The sequence below is a fragment of the Antrostomus carolinensis genome, unplaced genomic scaffold, assembly GCF_000700745.2.
Source record: "Antrostomus carolinensis isolate BGI_N321 unplaced genomic scaffold, ASM70074v2 scaffold13434, whole genome shotgun sequence".
Classification (NCBI taxonomy): Eukaryota; Metazoa; Chordata; class Aves; order Caprimulgiformes; family Caprimulgidae; genus Antrostomus; species Antrostomus carolinensis.
Window position 1 is genome coordinate 45,969 of NW_010308809.1, and position 20,825 is coordinate 66,793.

At 42.6% G+C, this 20,825-nt stretch overlaps 1 protein-coding gene across 1 annotated transcript in view; it reads right to left on the minus strand.

Moving 5' to 3' along the window:
• MTMR2 (myotubularin related protein 2) overlaps positions 1–20,278 on the minus strand; it is a 60,727-nt gene extending 40,449 nt beyond the window's left edge. Inside the window, exons 1-2 of the mRNA XM_010165902.2 lie at positions 20,181–20,278; positions 1,480–1,585 (exon numbers count right to left, since the gene is read on the minus strand). Coding sequence (XP_010164204.2) covers positions 1,480–1,585; positions 20,181–20,278 — 204 coding nt within the window. The remainder of the gene's footprint in view (positions 1–1,479; positions 1,586–20,180) is intronic.
• Positions 20,279–20,825: the final 547 nt, after the last annotated feature.

Below are 20,825 nucleotides of genomic sequence, written 5' to 3' on the forward strand. Positions count from 1 at the left end.
GGTTATGGGTTTCCAGCCATCTCCAGTAAACACTACATGTGCATCTTCTGCCCAAAAAATCTGTCATGCAGCTAAGGGAACGTTCCTCTGCAGACACTGGTTTTGATTGCTAGTGTGTACAGAGGCCCTGTTGGATGAGGAACCAGACAAGCCCTAAAGGTAATGCCCAAGTGTCACAAAAACCAAAAAGGCAGTGGAATTGTGCATCCAAACTGGAAAAAGAAACCCACTTATCCAAACTTCAGTAAAAAAATATAAATAAATAAAATAAGTTTGTGTGAATATTCTTTTATAATATTATACAATTACAGCTGTAGCAGAATTTGCAATCTTATGGATATTCACATCAATGAATCACAGCTTCAGCCTAAAAACTGTGTTTTCTGTATGTTGGAGTAACTGAACACCCCAGCTTCACACGGGAAAAGCTTCAGACATATTACAAACTTCTTTACCCAGACATGTTCTGAATATTACTTTTTGCATTCATAGGTAAAAGGCGTAAACTAATAATAGAATACACATGAACTACTGATTAATTTCCATATTTTACCTTAAGATTGGCTAATAACCTGCCTTTAGAAAGAAACATCCATGTTCTTGCCATTTATGAATAGGTGGCCTTTCTGTTATTAATTATGGACTACTGAGACAACATTCATGGGACAAAAAAATTACCATGGCTGTCAAAGGAATTAGTTCTGCATTTAAAATTGCATTTTTATGCAATTTTACTGTGTTTAGATTTTACAAAGATGCTCAACCACAGCTGAGAAATGCTAAAAGTCATTACTAGGATGTACCAATATTAACAGTTTTATACTCAGAGATTTTTTTTTTAAGCAAAGGTGTATCAGCAAACCCCTTGATTTCATAAGAGGAACGTACAAATACTTTCAAAACTCCTGTGAAACTGAACTAGAATGTTTAATTTATAGTTAACTAATCCAATAACAGACTTAAAAGAGCCTTGTTTGGACCTTTTTATGTCAGAGCAATTTATTGTGACAGAAGATTATTTTCATGAGCTTGAAGATAGCAATCTTCCTCTGAAATAAGATACTTCCAAGGACTCAGTGTTTACAAATAAGCGGGAGTTCTCAAGAGAGGACATCTCATATATACACACAACAGAAAAAAAAAAAGGATATACAGCTGGCAGGTTGAGGATTTCACTTGCTTAAAGCACCTACAGGAAAATGGATTTCCTTTGAAAATTCATCTCCAAGTGTGGGTTGCAGAGTCAGCTTTTTGAAGATTAAACAACTTTATAAATAAGAAAATAATATAGTAGAGATTAAACTTTAATTTCACCTGTTTTGACTTTGAGGTCTCTCATGCTTTGGCTACATAAAATTTGGCATCAACCTGAAAGCTGACATGACTTTACCATATCCAAACTCACAGGAGCTAGAGACGTCCTCTAAAGGAGGCCACGATATATATTTCTTTTTCTTTTTCAAGACCATACATACATACCCTTAAATCCGGAGAGAAGTTGTCTGCTGAGATGGAGACCGAGTCAGACGATATAGCAGAAGCAGATTTGGTGTGAGCAGAATGGTCCGAGTGTGAAGTGGAAGCACTATAAAGAGAAACACCACAGCATATCAAAACCACGCTCGAGACTGCTCAAAAGCCAACGAGCACAGCCACTCGCTTACAGCCGCATCAGGCATTTTTCACTATTTCCCCCCTTTCCGTGTTCAGATATTCACCTCAGCAGTGGTTTAAGAGAACCTGCTTTACTCCCTGTTGTCATGGATTACCAAAGCACACGTAATTCATTACCAAATTTCAGCTCAGAATGAGCCAGCGTTATCACGATCACACACTTGATCAAACCCTAAATCACAGAAGGGAAGGGCCTCCATTTCTGGCTTTCAGATGGGAGATATTAGTGCGCTGCAAGGGGCTGAAAACAGACAGGATCCTGAACACACGCCAGCACAACTCCAACCACAGCTTTACAACGGTGGAAGAAACTCAGAATAAAAGCTCTTTCCATCACACATAACTTTCCTCCTTCTGGTATAAGTACAACCCTCAGGACAATTAAAAAGACTCTCTGCATACCTCTCTGGTGCTATGAAGTATGATTTGTGAAACAGCAAAGCAAAACAGTTATTTTCATTTTCTATACTGTTTTTCTAGTACAGTTGTAAGCAATTAAAATGATCTTATTTTATAGCATTTTTGTGCTGTGACCACAATTGCTTAAAATTAGCATTTGATAATAATGCTCTTAAAACCCAAGATGAAAGTCCCACCGTGGTACAACGTTACTCCCTGAAGCCACAGTACAGCCCCGAATGCTGCCTACACCAATTAATTCCCACACTCTTACTGACCCCGGAAAGGTCTGACCTAGGTGTAAAACACTTCTAAGGATCAGCTATCAGGCTTGCAAGCCCAGCCTTGGCCAGAGCAGAATACCAGCAGGAGTATGACCATTATTACTTCTATTAATTAGACATGTGACAACCTAGAGACAGCTACATCTGAGCTTCCAAAGAGCATGGAGACCTGTTAATTAATTATCTGAAAATTGTTTTGTTGCTGGTAAACAGCCACCAAAAGGCCAAAATGTTCCATTTTTATTTCTATTCTTCAGAATTTGGCAAAGTATTGCACAGGCAGTGTTAAGAACATGAAAGACTACAGCAAAATTGTGCTTTGCTGGGAATTACTCCTTTCTCTCCGAGGATTAAAGAGTATTGGCAACTCTTTCACCCTACAAAGTATAAACATGGAAATAGAACCTTTGGGAACAGTAAAAAATTATTTAAAATAAGTGATGCTGGTATGCCAATCAAATAGCACAACTCCACTGAATGCACTTGTTGTACATGGTTCAACAGCTAATCACTCAGCTTTCCAACCTGCTCAGCTCCTGCGGTGTTGCCAGGTAAACTCACGTAATTTCAGATGTACAGTGGCACTGGTGCACACAACGCTCCTCATGCTGCAGCGGCGCCAGTCTCCGTGCCAGGCAGAGAAAAAAATCTTACACGAAAATAACCAGAACTGAATCTGCAAAGCCTCCTGTTCTTACGGACCAAAGGACCTCTCACATACATGGAACTTGTGTACAGTTTCGCATTACAACAAAATTGATATGAAGTGTACGCTGCTGCTGAATGGGCTGCTCGTGTTCCCCTCTCTTCCTCCTCCTCCTCCTCCTCTCAACCTGGGCTGCACACCGCTGCCACCTCCCCTGCGCTGGACAAGCATCACGGGATGCACAGTTCAATCTGCTGATCTGCCAGGGCAGTTAACTATTAATAAACATGAAAAGAGTCTTCTGTTGGATAACAGGGCTTATTGGATTCATTACATGGCTGTATAAATCATCAGATACAGCACATGGAGTGGGAGGGAATTTGTATCTGGAGATGATGAGGAAGGCTGAGAGCACTTCTGTGCACAGCAGCCTGCAGGCATGCTAAATTAGGCTTAGCACTAAACCACATTTTTACATTACTTCACTTAAACAAAGCTCAGACTCCTGGATGCCTTTCCCTGAAACTCCTTTCAGCCTGGTTTCTGCATGATTAGCCTTCATCTTCCAAGCGTTCACTCTCATGTTTGCAACTGTTTAATTAATTTGATTTTTAAAAGCATGTTTAAAAAAAAAATTTTAAAAAATCACAATTTAATCATTCCACAAAGCAGCACCAGTTTACTGTACAGCAATCCAGGAGATGGTACTTAAAGTTATCAGCAAAGAGCAAGCAGATACTGCAGATGCCTTTACTACTGGGTGACAACTCTGACCCTGTCCCTGGGTCCCCTGGTGCCTTCCCCGGTGCCGGCTCCAGCCGGGGGAGCCAGAGGCTCAGCAGAAGCCTCCAGAAGCCTCTGGAAGCCTCTAGCTTCCTCCCCTTTCAGGGCCCAGAGTTTTGTGTATTTAAATGTATTTTACAGGTCAGCAACTCAGCAGCATTTACACATCATTGAGCACAGGTGTAAATAAACAAGCAAGGGGCACACTAGCAGCTAACCTGGCCCATGTGCCCCACGCAGGACACCGTGCTCGCTGAGCGACCATCCCTAAATCACTGAGCACAGTAACCTACACATAGAAACATTTGCATCAAGAATTTCACATCCTTTAGTCACAGAAAAGAGAGCTGGAAAGGCTGGGAAGGTTTAATGCAGTGTACTAGTCTCTCTGCCCCCAAGCCAGGACAAGCTACACCCAAACAACTTCCAAAACCAGTCTGTTGAACCTGCTCTTAACAGCTCCCAGAGAGGGACAGTGCTAACAAAAGGATCTAAATTTCACCAGTTTTTCTGCTTACACAACTTGTCTGCCCTGGTACATTCCCAGTGCCTACCTAATACACAAGCAGCAATCATCTCATCATTGTAGACCAAAGATTTTTATGAATTGTTAATTAATTTCACTTCGGCAGGCTGAGGGGCAAAGTGCTTCATGCAGGGCTAAAAAAAAAAAAGAGGAGAACCATAATCCACAGCATGTCTGAGCTGCGAAAGTGTTTTGTGGTTGTTGATCACGCTTGGTTTCAAGTGGGTTTTAAGGAAGGAAAGCATTTGCATTTTAGAAGTGGATTTTCAAGAGCTCCCCACATAAGTGTCCCTCTGCTCCCACAGAAGCCACCGGTGAAATCTCCCTCCAGCAACAGCCACGCGAGCTTTTGGGAAGCGCTGCCTGGGCACACAGCAAACCCCACCGCTTGGGTTACACAGCTCTGCACAGTACACACAGGCTGCATCTGTCTGGCTCGCTGCCTGTCTTCTCCTCATCCATCATTTATAGGGAGCCGAGACGGAACGAAGGAGCAGACAACCGAAACGCCGCTGGCTTGCGGCTCCCTCCTCTTATCGTCGTCAGGCAGTTGCGTGGCTCCGGCTCCGCCACTTTGCAAACTAATTAAACTGATGTCCCTGCATGCACATGAGAAGTTTATTAGCTTCAGTGGTTCAGTTAATCTCGAGCTCTCCTCTGCTGCCAATGCAAAAAGAAAGATCCTCAAACCACGCAGTTTCATTTGCCTTTGGGTGGGGGAAGGGGGAGAGAGCCCTGGGGCTGACACACAAACTCAGAGCGAGGAGAGCAGAGCTCCCTCCACACTTTGCCACCAGCCCTTCTGCATTGTCTTGGGCAAATCATTTACTGCTGCTCCTGTCATGGCTCCTGCACATTTTCCCAGCTTCTGCCAATGTCAAGTTAAAGCTGCTTCCTACAGTACTTTTGGCAGCAGGACAGGGTACTTCTGGTGTCATTCTAAAATGCTGAGGACCCCACCGAGGATGCTCTGTTCTCGCAGGGACACATCCCCAACACCTGTGTTCCACCAGTAAGACAACACAGAGCAAACCTGAGTGATGGCAAGGGCACAACAGTCAGACATAACTGCTGGGGTTGGGGGCACGTGACAAACACTTGAGAACACAGATAGGCTTGGCCAGATTACAGCAAGGGTTAAAAATCACTGGAGCTGTGCCAGTCACTGCTAGCTGAAGGTCTGGTTCAATACAACTTAATAAACACACAAAATAATGATATTAACTCTGAACCTCACTAAGGTTCTAGGAAACGGCATATACTCAGGTTCAGAAAATACTCTGAGCTCTTCCTACAGGAAAAAAAGTGAGTGCAGATGTTCCCGTGAGGAACCTGTGAAGACCAAGGAACTCCTGGAGCACTTCTCTTGCCACACTTCAGGCCCAGGCAGGCCCATCCCACTCCTGGATGTCGGTGGTGAGTGCCAAAAGAGTTCCAACAGTTCAAAAACACCTCCAGGGAAAGCACCTTACCCTGTGACTGCCATCTCCTTCCTCCCGCCCTCCCCATGCAGAAGTGGGAAACAGGTTTAGGATGCAATTAACACAGATGTATGTCTTTCACCTTAGTAATTATTTTTATTATTTAAATGTATTTCTTATGGCCAGATTTTGAATGATAAATGAGTCCAAATGAGGGCTGTCATCACAATGGTCTTGTACAGAATCTGCACACAGTATTAACCCCTTGGCTATATGGAATACACATATGCAAGAGAACTACAATGGAAACCAACCATGATGACTCAACTCCTAATAAAGGGTTCATTGTTGTTATTAGAACTATTCCAAAACATGCCAGATGATTTTTAAATATAATTCAGACTCAGACAGATGCCCTCTGGTGATTCTTGTTCAGGCAACTGAAAGGTATTACTGCATCCGTAGCAGAACTGAAGGTATGCCTGTGTGCTTAGCTTAAGCTGTCAACAAAGGAGCTTGTAAAGAAGCGGCAAACAGCAGTGTCTGAGACAGGCAAACTCACCCTGGTAAACTGTGAAGGTGCATGGGATATATTTTTGGGGAAAAGCAGTGATAAAGTCTTAAATCACTTCAAAAAGGCCATTAAATGGCATCTGCCAAAGCCACCCGAGATAATCGCTACCCTCACGACCCTGCAATCTAAAAAAACATGGTGTATAAGAAAGGCAAAGAAAAGAATTAAGAACTTGTAATGACATTTGTTTTGCCAACTCTTACGGAAAGAGCTTGAACATGAAGTTATTGCTTTCCTAGAGCAGATAAACAACAATTTTCCCTGGAAAGAGAAAACTCAAGTACAACTTCTGAAGATGGCAAACTGACCACATGAGGGTCTGAGGGTGAGACAGTGAACTCAGGTCAGGTAGAGGGTAAGCACAGAGACGCAAAGGAAGTGCCATCCACAGGGACCTTGACAGGCTTGAGAGGTGGGCCCATGCAAACCTCAGGAAGTTCAACAAGGCCAAGTGCAAGGTCCTGCACCTGGGTCAGGGCAACCCCAAACACAAATACAGGATGGTGGGAGAATGGATTGAGAGCAGCCCTTAGGAGAAGGACTTCGGGGTGCTGGTGGATGAGAAACTCAACATGAGCCGGCAATGTGTGCTTGCAGCCCAGAGACCAATAACCGTATCCTGGGCTGCATCAAGAGAAGCGTGTCCAGCAGGTCAAGGGAGGTGATTCTGCCCCTCTACTCCGCTCTGGTGATATCCCATCTGGAGTACTGTGTCCGGTTCTGGAGCCCCCAACACAAGGACATGGACCTGTTAGAACAAGTCCAGAGTTGGCCACAAGGCTGGAGCACCTCTCCTATGAGGACAGGTTGAGAGAGTTGGGGCTGTTCAGCCTGGAGAAGAGAAGGCTCTGGGGAGACCTTATAGCGGCCTTCCAATACCTGAAGGGGCTACAAGAAAGCTGGGGAGGGACTTTTTACAAGGGCAGGGAGTGACAGAACAAGGGGTAATGGTTATAAACTGGCAGAGGGTAGTTTTAGATGAGATATTAGGAAGAAATTATTTCTTGTGAGGGTGGTGAGACACTGGAACAGGTTGCCCAGAGAAGTTGTGGATGCCCCCTCCCTGGAAGTGTTCAAGGCCAGGTTGGATGAGGCTTTGAGCAACCTGGTCTAGTGGAAGGGGTCCCCGCCGATGGCCGGGGGGTTGGAACCAGATGATCTTTAAGGTCCCTTCCAACCCAAACCATTCTATGATTCTATGAAATCAAACTGTGAAGCCCTACAGCTTTCACCTGATGCAGAGAAATGCACCATTTATGCAGGACTGAGTTCTCCTCCCTGTGTCCCTACCTCTATTGTAGGAAATTTAACACAACATTCTTTGTACTCCAAAAAAAAGAGGATATTTTCCTTCCCTGTCCTCACCCTCCACAGGAAGGAAAACTCCTAGGAGATCTCTACGAAGAGCTTTCTGTGAACGTCAGCCTGAGGACAACCACACCACACAACCTCTTCTCTTAGCCATGCGACACAAGAAGAAAGTTACAACAAACAATTTCAGCTATCACATAAAACTTTACAACAACTTCTGTCAAAACCTGAGACAAAGGCCATGACATTACTTTAAGTAATGGTCCAGCTAAACTATCCCAGCTTCTAATTGCTGAGAACAGTAATTTCCAAACAGGCATCTTAAAGCTCTGCCTCTTTCTGTTCGCAAGTACATAAAAAACACAGACATATATTCCTTCTACTATACTTCTGTTCAGCAAGAACATAAAAAGTATACACATACAGGCCTTGCTAAAAATAAGAAACAATCCGATGCAGAAAGGGACTGGCTACGACGAGGGCAGTGAGACAGCGGAACAGGTTGCCCAGAGCAGCTGAGGATGCTCCATCATTAAAAGTGTTCAAGGTCAGAGGCTGAAAGAGGCTTTGAGCCACCTGATCTAGTAAAAGATGTCTAGATGGACTAGATGATCTTTAAAGGTCCCTTCCAATTCAAAATACTCTGATTCTATGGGTAGCAACTCCCTGAGAAACTACTCTTAATTTCTAAAGACACTTGTTCAGATTTTGAAAACTGAGGAAGAGACTTTTGCCTTGCTCAAAAATGACAAAGGGAGGGAAAAAAAAAAATCAATGACTGGGAACCTGTGTCTGAGTTTAACACCCAGAACCCTGCAAAAAACTGATGGGATGGGAGGAAAACACATCTCTGGATAACATGGCATTTCTCCTTACAGCACATACATAGGGCTCGAGGACACCTATTTTTTGTACCAACATCTTAAAATACCGACCTGGCTCACTCCTATAAATAACACAAGCAAAACGCAGTCAGTGATGATCTATCAAGTCAGCTCTCCAGCACCTTCTTTATGAATGTTCCTGCCCTGCCAGTACAACAAGTAGCTGCTTCATGGCTTGCAGAGGTGTGCCAATTACTCAGACATTAATTGCCGTGAGCTGCTCACATCATTTCTTCTGTATCAAGCTGAACGTTTTGTTTCAATAACCACTGAACTCACATGGAAAACAGGTGATAAAATGCACCACTGGGCGATACAGTTTCAGTCACAGAGATCATAAATGAGAAAAACACTGCAGAGGACAAATTTCCATTTCCTCTCTTCCTGTTTTTGTAAAAGTTTCTCATTATGTACATTCCTAAAAATTAATCCTGGTGAAAACTGCAAATTAATGATGACTAGTGGCAAATACAATTTAATTTGAAAGCTTCAGATGCCAAGAGAGCAGGATCCAATTGATTCAAATTTACAGCAAAGCCACGAATACACCTGCAGCACTTGGGCACTTCTCTTAAAAGCATAATGACACAGAGGTATTGAGCACACCCCGCTCACTTCCCAAACTCAAGCCAACAACTCTCCCTCCTCAATACTTTCAACACTCCTGTTTCTTTCAGAGAAGGAAAAAGAAATACTGAAAAACCTTTTGGGTCACATCAGAGGAGAGGGAGACAAACCAGTGCTTGTTCTCCATGAATATGACTTTGTCCTGGCTAGAACTGGCTGAACTGGCCTGAGAAATCCAGCTGCTGCCCACACCAGGCTCTCCCATTTACAGCAGCTCTCTGTGGATCTATGCTAAGGCTAAGTGGTGCCCACAGACCTTATCTGTGTGTATATACATACACCTAAGGGTACTCAGAAGTCCCTCGTATGTCTCTCTTTGGGTAAGCACTCGAGAGCACGGCTGGCATCCCACCGAAGCAGGTCCCTGCTGCAGGAGCTGTGGCTCTGCACTGGCTTCCACTTCCCCCTGGGGCTGTAACAGGGTTTGCTGCTGTAAATGAAGTTTCAGTGTTTTAACACCATCTCTCCCAGGACAGGAATCCTGCAGTGCTCGGCCCATAATAACGGGCAACCCCTCTCCCAAAGAGCTTACATGGACGGACAAGGGAGCGGTGTCTCCAGCAAGCAGTGACTTGATAAGAATTGTTCACAGTGAAACAGAAACCAGGCTTGTTCTACTGAGACAACAGGTACCAAAAGAAACTACTTACAGCATATATGAGACACACCCTCATCCTCCCAGAACACCCCTCACTCTCTTTTTAGGTACACACAGGACAGACATTTTGGAAGTACATGGAAATCAAAATCTATCTAAACATTTTAAAAACCCACTTTAACCTCTGCTTGACCTGTAACAATCTCAGAAGGAAGGGGAAAAAAAAAAAAGCCATAAACAAATATGCTTTTGAAGGAAAGAAAAGCACCAACCACTGGGCTTCCTCTGGCACTCAGAGGAGGAGACAGTTATATAATATAATAATGTCCCCCCTCCATTCAGAAGGGCTGGCAATGTCAGAGCTTAACAACATCTTAAAAAGAAGCCATTTCAGCAAACAAATCATTGTGCATGTGTGTGACAGACCTAAAATAGCCCCCCACGCCACTTGCCTGAATGAAAGAGATTCACTTCTGTTGCCAAGCAAAGCCGGGTCTCAGTCCAACTTCAATGTTCCAAGGGAGGAAAATGACATTTTCTTTAAAAGTTGATCCTTTTAAGTAGCATCCTGAGCTGAATATATAGTACATGTTTTCCCATGAGCCATACAGAGAATGTCCTATATTTTGACCGTGAACAAGCTTTTCTAGGAATGCAAATTCTGCTCTCAATAGTTACACAATGGACTAGTGTCGCAAGCACTGTTCGTGCTCCATTAGTCATTCTTTCATTATTTTTTTAAAAACAGAAATTCACAAAAGGCTTACAGTGTGTGTAGAGCACTTGCTAAACAATAGGCTGATTGTTTAAAATATTTGCAAGATTCCAAGAATAGAAAGTCAACACCCAAAGACAAACCAACATGCAGCACGTCATTAATAGCAGTGAGCAGCCCACAGCATCATGCTCTCGTGAGTCAAACAATCCAGAAGGTAAAAAACAGGAAGACCAGCAGCTATCAGCACCGATATCCTCTGATCAGCACGTGGAAGATAACTACAGAATTATCTGTGTCCAGGAACAACAGGGGAGGTAAGTTTCTAATAAGCTCCAGGCTGGTATGGGATGGTGCTCAGCTACAAGGATGAAAGCAGAAGAAAGAAACTAATAATAATAAAATGTATTTTTCAAGAAGTTGTTAGACTTCTGCTGGGAAATGACATTTAACATCTGTTTCAGCCCATATCTAGAAAGTCCAAAATTAGTTAATACCTCCTGAAAGCAGGCTGATAATCCAGTACTTTGGTCTGATTCCAGCTCCTAATGGAAATGTTTGCCTGGCAAAATCCACCACTAGCGCACCTTTGCTTGCAGCATTAGCAGACAGGGCTGTAAGCGGTGGGCAAGGCAAGCAACCCACCTCCTCCAGGTGAGACATGATGGAAAGGCAGCCCAGTCCTTCTGGCTCTGCCCTAGGGCCTGTGCTGCAAAGCTTTGGGGTTTCCAATCACCAGGACAGACCCTTAGCGTTGAAAATAAATTAAGACTATAAGGTGAAGAAGGGTTCAAAACACAACCCTGCTTCCTGTCAACACAAACAAGGCTGCCTGCTAGAACAGTGCTCCCACCTGCTCCTCTCTAGACCTTCCTGGACGTCAGGTTACTCTTGTGCTTTTTGGGATCATTTGGGGTTGTTCAGCATGAGCTAAAGCCTTTGTTTCCAGATATAAGATGCTGCAGTAGGCAGGACTGAACTAAAAGTGAGTAAGATCCTCTCGAGAACACAGTATTTCTAAGTCAAAAAAACACGACTGAGGAAGAGAAGTTCCAGCACCTCAGGGGTTTCAGATGGCTGAAGAAGTACTGCAGTGGCAGGGGGGAAGCCATCAGGGAGACCACTGATTGACGGGATGTCTGGCAAGTGATCTTTCGGGCCGTGACAAATCAGCACACGTCCTGACTTGTAACTTTCTCCTCCGAACAGCCCAGGCAGCAGCTTGGGCAGGCCACAGCCACGGGGCTCTCCAGGCACCACGACTGCCTTTAGCAAAAAGGCAACTCGAGAATCCAAATACAAGTGTTTCCTGGTGCTACAAGGCCACTCGTGTCTCTTAGCCCTACCTGTGGAAGAAGCAGATTCCAGGGCTCGGGACATTTTGTGGCAGAGAAGTAAGAGACCTGGGTGATGCCTCTATCTTCTACATCAGAGCAACCGCGGATTCATCACTGCACCCCACAGGAGAAAGAGGGCTGGCAGCATCTAGCTGTCTCCACAGGCACTTTGAATGCAGACACAAGTCACTACAGAAATCCTACATACCATTCAAAACCACTCTTGCTGTTTACCAATATTTATATTTACCACATAAACTTCCACCCCCTTCCTTTAAAAATACACTAAGCCAGAGAAAAACATACAAGTAAAAAATTATCAGGATTTTGATGCAAATTCAGACAGTCCCATGACAAGCTGCAATAACTCCAGAGTCTAAGAGCAAGGAGAAGCAGAAAAAATGGAAACCAACACAAGAGAGCAAATCTTTTATTGCTTGGGTTTTCGTTGGTTTTGTTTGTTTGTTTTTTAAGAAACCTATTAACTTGATCAAGGAAAGAAACAGAAGTAACACCTACACTAGTAAGTACTCACCTTAGGACAGAAATGAGAACTGGATTAAAAAAAAGACAGATATAACTTCTCTTTTACTAATTGTGTTCTGGCAGTGCCTTAATTTCCAGTTACATGCTAAGATACGGTTACATATAGTTTAATCGAATATATGTATACTTCCCACAGTTCATGTGCTGTCTCAATTTTTCTTTAGATTCCTACCTATTTCCCTATTTAAAAAAAACCCACCTTAGTTAGAACATGTATTGTTAGATGTTCTGATTTTCTTTCAGACACACGTCACATAACACCCTCATCCCAATAAACCGAACACCCACAGGAATTAAAAATACAAGTGATTTACTCATCACTTTAATTAGTTGTTCCATACTGGGAATAATCAAAAGAAGGAAGAAAGAATACATAAATACAGCCAATCTGGAGAGTCTTGTATCACCTAGCAAAACTGACGTGGTGTAGCAACTGGATAAACTTCCACACACACTATGCAGCTGCGTGTTCTGCCAGATTCGGCTCAAAAAAGGACTGGGAACAACTATGTACCGTCAGCAGCCCAACCCCTGCACAAAACTGGTCCCTAGCAGAGTCTCAAGGCTAAAGTGAGTCAAGTATTCAAGAATTTGGGGGCTTTATATCCAGACATTCAAGCAAAGACAACACAGAATGTTTTCAGAAACACTGAGCACCTGTATCTTGTCAAAACCTCCATAGAGCCCAGCAGCTCTGAAGATTGTGGTCCATCACTCAAAGTCTCCAGGTTCAACACTCATACCTGGGACCAGGTTTCCCCACAAACTCAGATCCATTTATTGTCTAAATACAAAGCCCAGTTTCCAAAGTGCTCAGCAGCCATTGATTTCTGTATGGTCCAGATTAGTCAAAGGGCTCTACACACTCATTCACCCCACTACAACCCCAGTTGTAGGGTGCATGTTGAAAACCTTTTAAGGTCTTTCAAATTTTTCCAAATGAAAGGAGGCAGACAAAGTTTGCAAGCTCACCTGAAGATTTGATGTACATCAGTTCTCATGCATCCAAAATGAGGGCTAACCTTCTAAGATCACGCACAGCCACTTCACAGAACCATAGAATGGTTTGGGTTGGAAGGGACCTTAAAAGGTCATCTGGTTCCAACCCCCCTGCCATCAGCAGGGACAGTTGCTTCCACTAGACCAGGTTGCTCAAAGCCTCGTCCAACCTGGCCTTAAACACTTCCAGGGAGGGGGCAGCCACAGCTTCTCTGGGCAACCTTCCTCCTGCCACTTCTGCTTCCTCAAGCAGAAACCAGTGTACACAAAAAACAAAGTAACTCAAAGAGGAGTAGGATCAATGAGGTCTGGATGGTCCAGCTCTCGATGGTGGATACCACAGGTGTCTGTGCTCCCACTCAGTCAATGGAAACCCAGGCAATGGAGCCTAAAAGACAATTCAACTACACCTTTGTTCAACTTGTGGAGTGTACTGACTCTGCTGAGGGAAGTTTTAGATACCTACTTCACATTGAGTTATGGCAATCTGAACTAGATCCTGCCCTGGTTTCCAAAAGATGAGTGTCTTGTGGCAGAGAAGTTTGTATTTGCTTTTTGTTTTCAACTGATGCAGCCTTTTCCAGCCACCAGAGAAAGCCCAGGAAAGAAGGAAATGCAAAAACCAGAGACAGAGAATATATCTGCAGCTTGAGAAACGCCTTGTCCAAGAGAATCCGCGCATATTCGTGCCATCTTTCTCATCTAGGTATTCTCTTATGTTGAAAAAGGAACAAGTTTTTTCCGTAATGGAAAACCTGACACAGCCTCCCTTCCCATGTCCATCTTTATTTAAATGTAAAACGTGACATAAGTTATTACTTTAACTCCTCTTGTAAAACATGGTTAAAATTGTCCAAATGTTACAAAAACTATTAGGGGACAAACTAGACAGATACACACACGTACATGAAGAAACAGGCTTAGGAAACCAGACTACTTATTTCTGCTTTCTCCTCAGCTGCCAAAAGATTTAGTTAATATGAAAAAAAAAGAGCAATAACATGAGTTGGGAAATAGCTCCTTCCTTTTTTTGAAGCAGAGAACAACCTACACTCAATGCCCCCACCACAATGACTGGGAGGAAATTCTGCAGAGGTGGCCACATCTGAATTATTCGCTGTAGGCTTTCCATACAGCCACCAGAGGGAAACAGAGATGGCTCACCCTTCCCCATCATCTACAAAAAGAAACCCAGAGAGTAGCAGAGATCTGTGACAGTCCAGTGAGATGGGATAAATCTCATCCAGGGTGCCTGCATTTTTCTTTATGCAAGGTAGAAGCAGATGGTGGAAATCTAGAATCAGAATATATTTTAGCAAAAAAAGACAAGAAATGTCCCTCCATGGTGCTGGAGAAAGCAGTGATCAGCAGAAACTGTACCCCAGCAGATCATAACAAGTGAAGGGCTAAGACTGCTCTGCTGGTGCCAGTCCTGAGAACATCCACAAAATGTCCCACCACATTTCTTTTCAAACCTCAGCATTTAATGACCATTCTGGTAGCATGCTTCCCTACCTTTGAGCTAAAAGGCTTGGGAAGCACTCTCTCATGAGGTGTGGGGGCTCATATGCAGTGTAGAAGTGGGATGCCCATTCTTAGACTGGAGGGTCAGCTTTAATTTTCAAGAACAGCCTACTCCAAAAGTCAACTTGGGTAAAACAAGAGCAGAAGATCCCACATTTTTCTTTTATTTATCAGAGGTGTTTTGCCTACAAATGAGATGCTGATCAGTTTTGATTTGTTAAAGGTATCCCAGCTGCTGGTTAATGCAACCTCTACTCTGATGACTGATTTTGACAGTCATCCTTCAGCAGCTCCTCTCTGGTACTACAGGTTTCAGCGACCTGCCCTTACCTTCAGCACCTGCTCTCCACAGCAGCCAGACAGCCCCTGTAATCTGCCATATGTAACCAACTTGTTCACAGGCTCCAGCTCATCCATGGGCAGATTTAGCTGAAACAGCATAGTCCCACCACCTATCAGTGCAATCTCACTCCTTGAGAAGACCACTATCTTATAGCAATGATATCACCGAAATCAACAATAGGATTTATTAACACAGTGATAAATATAACACAAATGCTTTATTTTCACTAAAGGCGAGAGGTATGAATGAGGCTGTGGTTCAGGAGCTCAGTAATTCAGATATCAGTGGTTTTTGTGCCATGAGGGAAAAAAAAACAAACCAACAAACAAAAAAACCCCACCAAACAGTTTGTTCACAAAACACCAAGCAATGACCAGATGTATACTCACTCCACCAGTCACATTTTGTTCACAAAAATATAGTTGGGTTAACCCTTACCCCTGTCATTCAGTACTGGCATTGCTCTTCATAGACCATAAGCTTTGGAGTGAATTTTCAAGGCCTCTAGGCCAAGGTTTGTTACTCCTGTTTTGCCTGAGCTTTTCTTGTCCTGCCTGCAGCCTTTACTTGGTTTAGTCATGACTGCGACTTCTGTAATTGGCCAGGCACCTCTATCTACTTTGTTTTATTTTTGTTTGTGTAAGATTTAACCACAGTTTTGCACAGATAGCAGTAACAAGCAGTTATTCTGTATTGAATGAGATATTTATCACTAATGTAATGACTTTGTGTAGAGAAATACATAGCCTGGTATGAGAGAAGAGGCCTGGAGAAGTGGAGACAAAGCATGTGGCATAGAGGAGTACACACACGGGACGAGAAGAGATGGGGCACAGGCTTGGCACTGGAGACCATGGCTAAAAACAACTCACCAATGGTCAGTTAAAGAAATGCAGACCTGGGGCTGGGAAAAACTGGTTTTTGGGGTAACAAACAGAACAAAGAAATAATATCTAATACCCATAAAAACAAAACCTATAGCAGAAATGAGATATAATGTGGAATTGCAGACTAATGAAGAAAGAGATAGGTGTAAAGTTGTTTTACCAAACATGCTAAAATGACTCTCAGTTGATCCTACAGGAAGGAAAGAAGAAACCACCAACATGAACCTCATACTTCTCCCAGCAAAGGACTCGCAGATGCTGACAACTTGCTGTAACACCCACGATCACCAGAATAAAACTGGCAACCCAGAGGAGTAGGGGAGGGGTGAGCGTAAGACCATGAAGAGGGGGAGGAAACAACATCTGTATGTGTGACAGTTAACTGCATTATTACTCTTTCTTTTTCTGTAATAATTGCATCTCAAGTAATAATGATTAGATTTCCCAAATTTCAGTTACACTAACTGTATATTTATTACTTTATTTATTTACTTACTTTATTGCTTTATTTGTCATTCACACTAACTGTATATAAATTGCTATAGAAAGATGTGCTGCCTTTTTGCCCATGAACAAGATTTTAAGTGCAATACTTTATACCACGTAGTCTCCTTACATCACAGTAAATAAATCCAGATAAAAATGTTGGTTTCTTCTAAACAGGTGTTGTCTGTGTCTCCAGAACAAAAAAAAAAGCCCCATAAACTCACATTTTTCTAACTAGTTCAGCAGAAATATGATCATATACCCACATCTGACCCAGATCAAATTTTAACCACTGGGTGACCTAACTTTAATGATTCTGGAGCCACAGCCAAGACACTACAGAAAAGCCAGATCTGTGAAGTGGGAGCATTTGTGCAGAGCTAACCAAATGACTAGAACATCACCTTGAAGGGGTTATGGACTAGAAAACTGCCAACACTTTCTTTTCATCAAATATATCAGGGTTTAGAAAGCAATGGAGAAGAATTCATGGAGCAGAGAGGCAAGGGAGAAGCAAGGAAAAGAGCTACCTTGAAATCACTGGAAAATTACCAAGTGAGAACATTGTCTGGCAAAAGAAACTACAAATGGTAGGAAAAGGAAATACAAATATGTGAAAAGTTCCACTGATTTTTTGTTGTCTTTCACTGAATTTTTCTCCAATTAGCTCCCAGTTACTGGGACTATAAAACAGACAGATGTTTTTAATTAAAAATAAAGACAGGGTAATTACTGTGACAGTATCTCAGTATCTCTTCTATATTCTCACTTCCCTGGATTACGCACAACACCTCTACAAACCAAGCACTTCATGACCTTCCTGTCACCCTCCTCTTCTTGGTGGAATGGGCTTCCCATGGACAAGTAAGACCACCACTTTTTTCATGCCCTGTTTTACAGCTATGCCTTGCATATAACACCTTATCAGAGTGACCTCTGGAAGGTTTCCAACACATTTTGAGTGTATGTTTGCTGGTTTTTTCCTCAACTAAGCTTTCTGGTAAGGTAAGCCCTTTGGTGTATAGATCAGGTCTCTTTTTACACTATCTGATACCTCAGCACTGAGAAACCAGTAAGCAGGTCATCAGGAAAAGATCAATGAAAAAGAAGCTGTGGACTATTGATTCTGCCAAGCCATTCAAGAGGCATTAAGACCTTTCCAAATGCAGTTCTTGCCTTTGTACATGAGCTATAAAAGAATTAGCAAAGGAAGGAAGATGATAAAACATCAGAAATAGGTAACAAAACATGTTCAAGACAGGTGTTAACCTATAACTGAAGTCATGGCAGGAGTACAACCATGTAACAGATAAGAATTGTGTAATTTGACATCATCTGGTCATCCTCAATCTTAAAATTCAGGTTCTGTAATTGTGTCTCTGTTGTAAATAGCTGGTAGTTAAGGAACTGTGTGTACAACTCAAAACTGTATAGCAAATAGACCATTAGCCAACATAACATAACCATCTCTCTTCAGAAAATCCAAGACTTAATGGGACCCAAGAGAGTCGTGTTCTGAGCCCAGCTTTACTCCTCACCAGCTGTCAGATCTTGCCTCGTCTCTCCACAGCAGTTTTTCATCTCATCCTCCGACTGTCTCACTCATTGCCCAATCTCTCAGCAAGGAGCCTCAGCACTCAACTGCACATCCAAGAGCTTAGTAAAATTACCTGCCAGGCATTAGTAACACTAGAGTAGTCCTGGCTTAGTTATATTTAAATAGCTAGTCCCTGGCTCTTCAGTGCAGAAATTATTGCCTTCTGTATCTGCATAGCAGCTAGAACCATGGCACCCCAATTCCTGTGAGGCCCTTAAACAGCAATATAACGTTAATTACAATACAAGAAGTAGGTGAGTGTCAATTGTATTTTACATTCACAAATGGAAAACATACTTAAAAACCAAACACATACGCTTTTATTGAATGGTCAGAGGCTGGACAAAGAGATCTGCTTGTGCCTGACAGAGGAAAACTGACAGTCTCATATTCCAAGAGAAGTAGGAATGGTTTCTACTGACTACAGGAGTTGAAATGTGCTTGCCAAAGACTGCTACTAAAAAAAATTCCCAACTTCTTCAGAGGTAACAGTTTCTCTTCACAGGTGCACTATGTAAATTAAAAGCTCTAAAGTCTTTCTGATTGAATGTTATTTTCATCCTTTTCTGCCCCAAATCCTCAGACTCTAATAAAAGATTCTCCTCACTTTGCAAACATATATGCAGGCAAAACTCCTCTTTATCTTCGTAATATACAGTACACAAAAAAACTATCTCAGAATGGACTTCAGCTGCAAATAAGTGTTATAAATTATCACTCACATAGTAAAATTGATGATAATGAGCCCGTCTGGAGTTGCTAATTGGTTCTAGGCACAGTGTGAAGTTTCTCAGATGCAAAAATAGTTCATTATCAACACTCAGCCAGCAACATGCTTGTCTTTAATGGCAACAACTCTTGAGAAATCCTGCTTCACACATATAAGAAATAAAATACAAGAAGTGTTTTCAAAGCCGATGAGGAAAATGACAGCTACTCACATTTCACTGAACAACAGAACTGGCCAAAATCTTCCATTTCAAACTCTAACTTCAATGACTCATCACAAAACAACTCAATCAGCAAATCTCACACATCTGGCAGCAATGTGGTGCTAGCGAGCCCTTCTCAGCCAACAGCTTTACAGACCCAACTCCTTCCCGCATCACTCTCACCCGAGGGGAAAGAATTTCTTCAACGTAACCTTAAATCAGACCAGGTATTGACAGGACCTTGTTTGAGACAAAGAGGGGGGTTCATACCTCATGGAGCTATTGCTTCAACAGACCTTGCTGCATTGATTTACACAGAGTTTATGTTTTCAGAGTTATCCCTGCAAACATAAAGACACGGAGCATGATTATTATCACATGTTTCAGTAAGAGTGCAATGCATAGGATCCACTGTGTCTGCAGACCTCTGTGGACGATAACCACCAGCAGAGAGGTGGTAACAAGCAACCAGAAAGTGGTAACAGCAAACATTGCTACAGTCATGCTGGCAGGAAACATCTGCCCACTGCCTTATCTCTTTCTTTCCTTTTATACTGAGGTTGAAGTATCACTGACAACTCCTACAGCAGTTTCTTTACAGTACAATCATCTCCACACTTTTGCACAGGCAGTACAAATTTACCTTCAGCACATCTAAAAGAAAGCCTCTTAGATACCTTAATGGTCTGTTGTTCAGACTGGACTGTAAGATGCTTTTTCAGATAACGTTTCAGAGGAATACAAAGAGATGTTCATCCAGAAAATACGGCACATAATCACACAGACTGCGCAAACGAAATGCCTCATCGCCTTTAACGAAAAGTAAGTACCTGAAGTTTGACATCAACTTTTTCCTGAAGTCATGTGTTCTGTTAAAGTCACACGTGGCTCTATCTGGCTTTCCTTTCACAAAATAAAAGATTATAGTAGAATTTTGCTGGCTGCTACTTTGAATTCTAAAGGTCAGGGGGTCCATATGCAACAGCAAATTTAAAATTAAAAAAACCAAAACAAAACACAAGTCTACCTATGAATTCATTTCAAGAGTCTGATTAACTAGCACAGCTGAAATGCGTTTGCCACTCACCCCAGATCCTCAGGCCATTTTACAGCTATAAAAGCAGTCCGTAACACTGAGTAAACCTTGCTCCTCTGGACATAACCATACTGTAGCTCATCAAACATTAAAATCAGAGTTTTACCTCACTCCTCTTTCTGTCTCATGCGTTGTTCCTGGCCTGACTCTGCAGACACGCTAGTGCTCCGTGCGAGCTGCTAGTTAAATACCACCGCAGCTCTTCATCATTAATTGGTTCATGGTCAGCTGTCTTCCACGAGAACAGGATGCCAGGGGAAAGTCCACCCTAAATACTGACCCTTTGGAAACCACAGAGAGCTGCAGAACCCAGTACTGTGCCTCCCAAAACCAGCACTGGGCGAGATGGCTTAGACTTGAGAAGCAGAACAGCTGTTTCAGCACAACTATGAGGGCAGCTGAGCTAATTAGTTGTGACCTGCTCATTTGAAACAAACTCGGTATTTCCACATAGAGCTGGGGATTTTTCACCATGTACAAACAGCTATACTGTGAGCCTCATAAAGAGTTTCTCAAATATTTTTTTCTAGCTGGGACAGAAAGCAGATAACAGCTAGTTTAGTTATTCCCATATTTTACTCAGGGAGCACAAGTACTGCACATTACTAAGGTCTATTAAAATAGCAGAGCAACTTT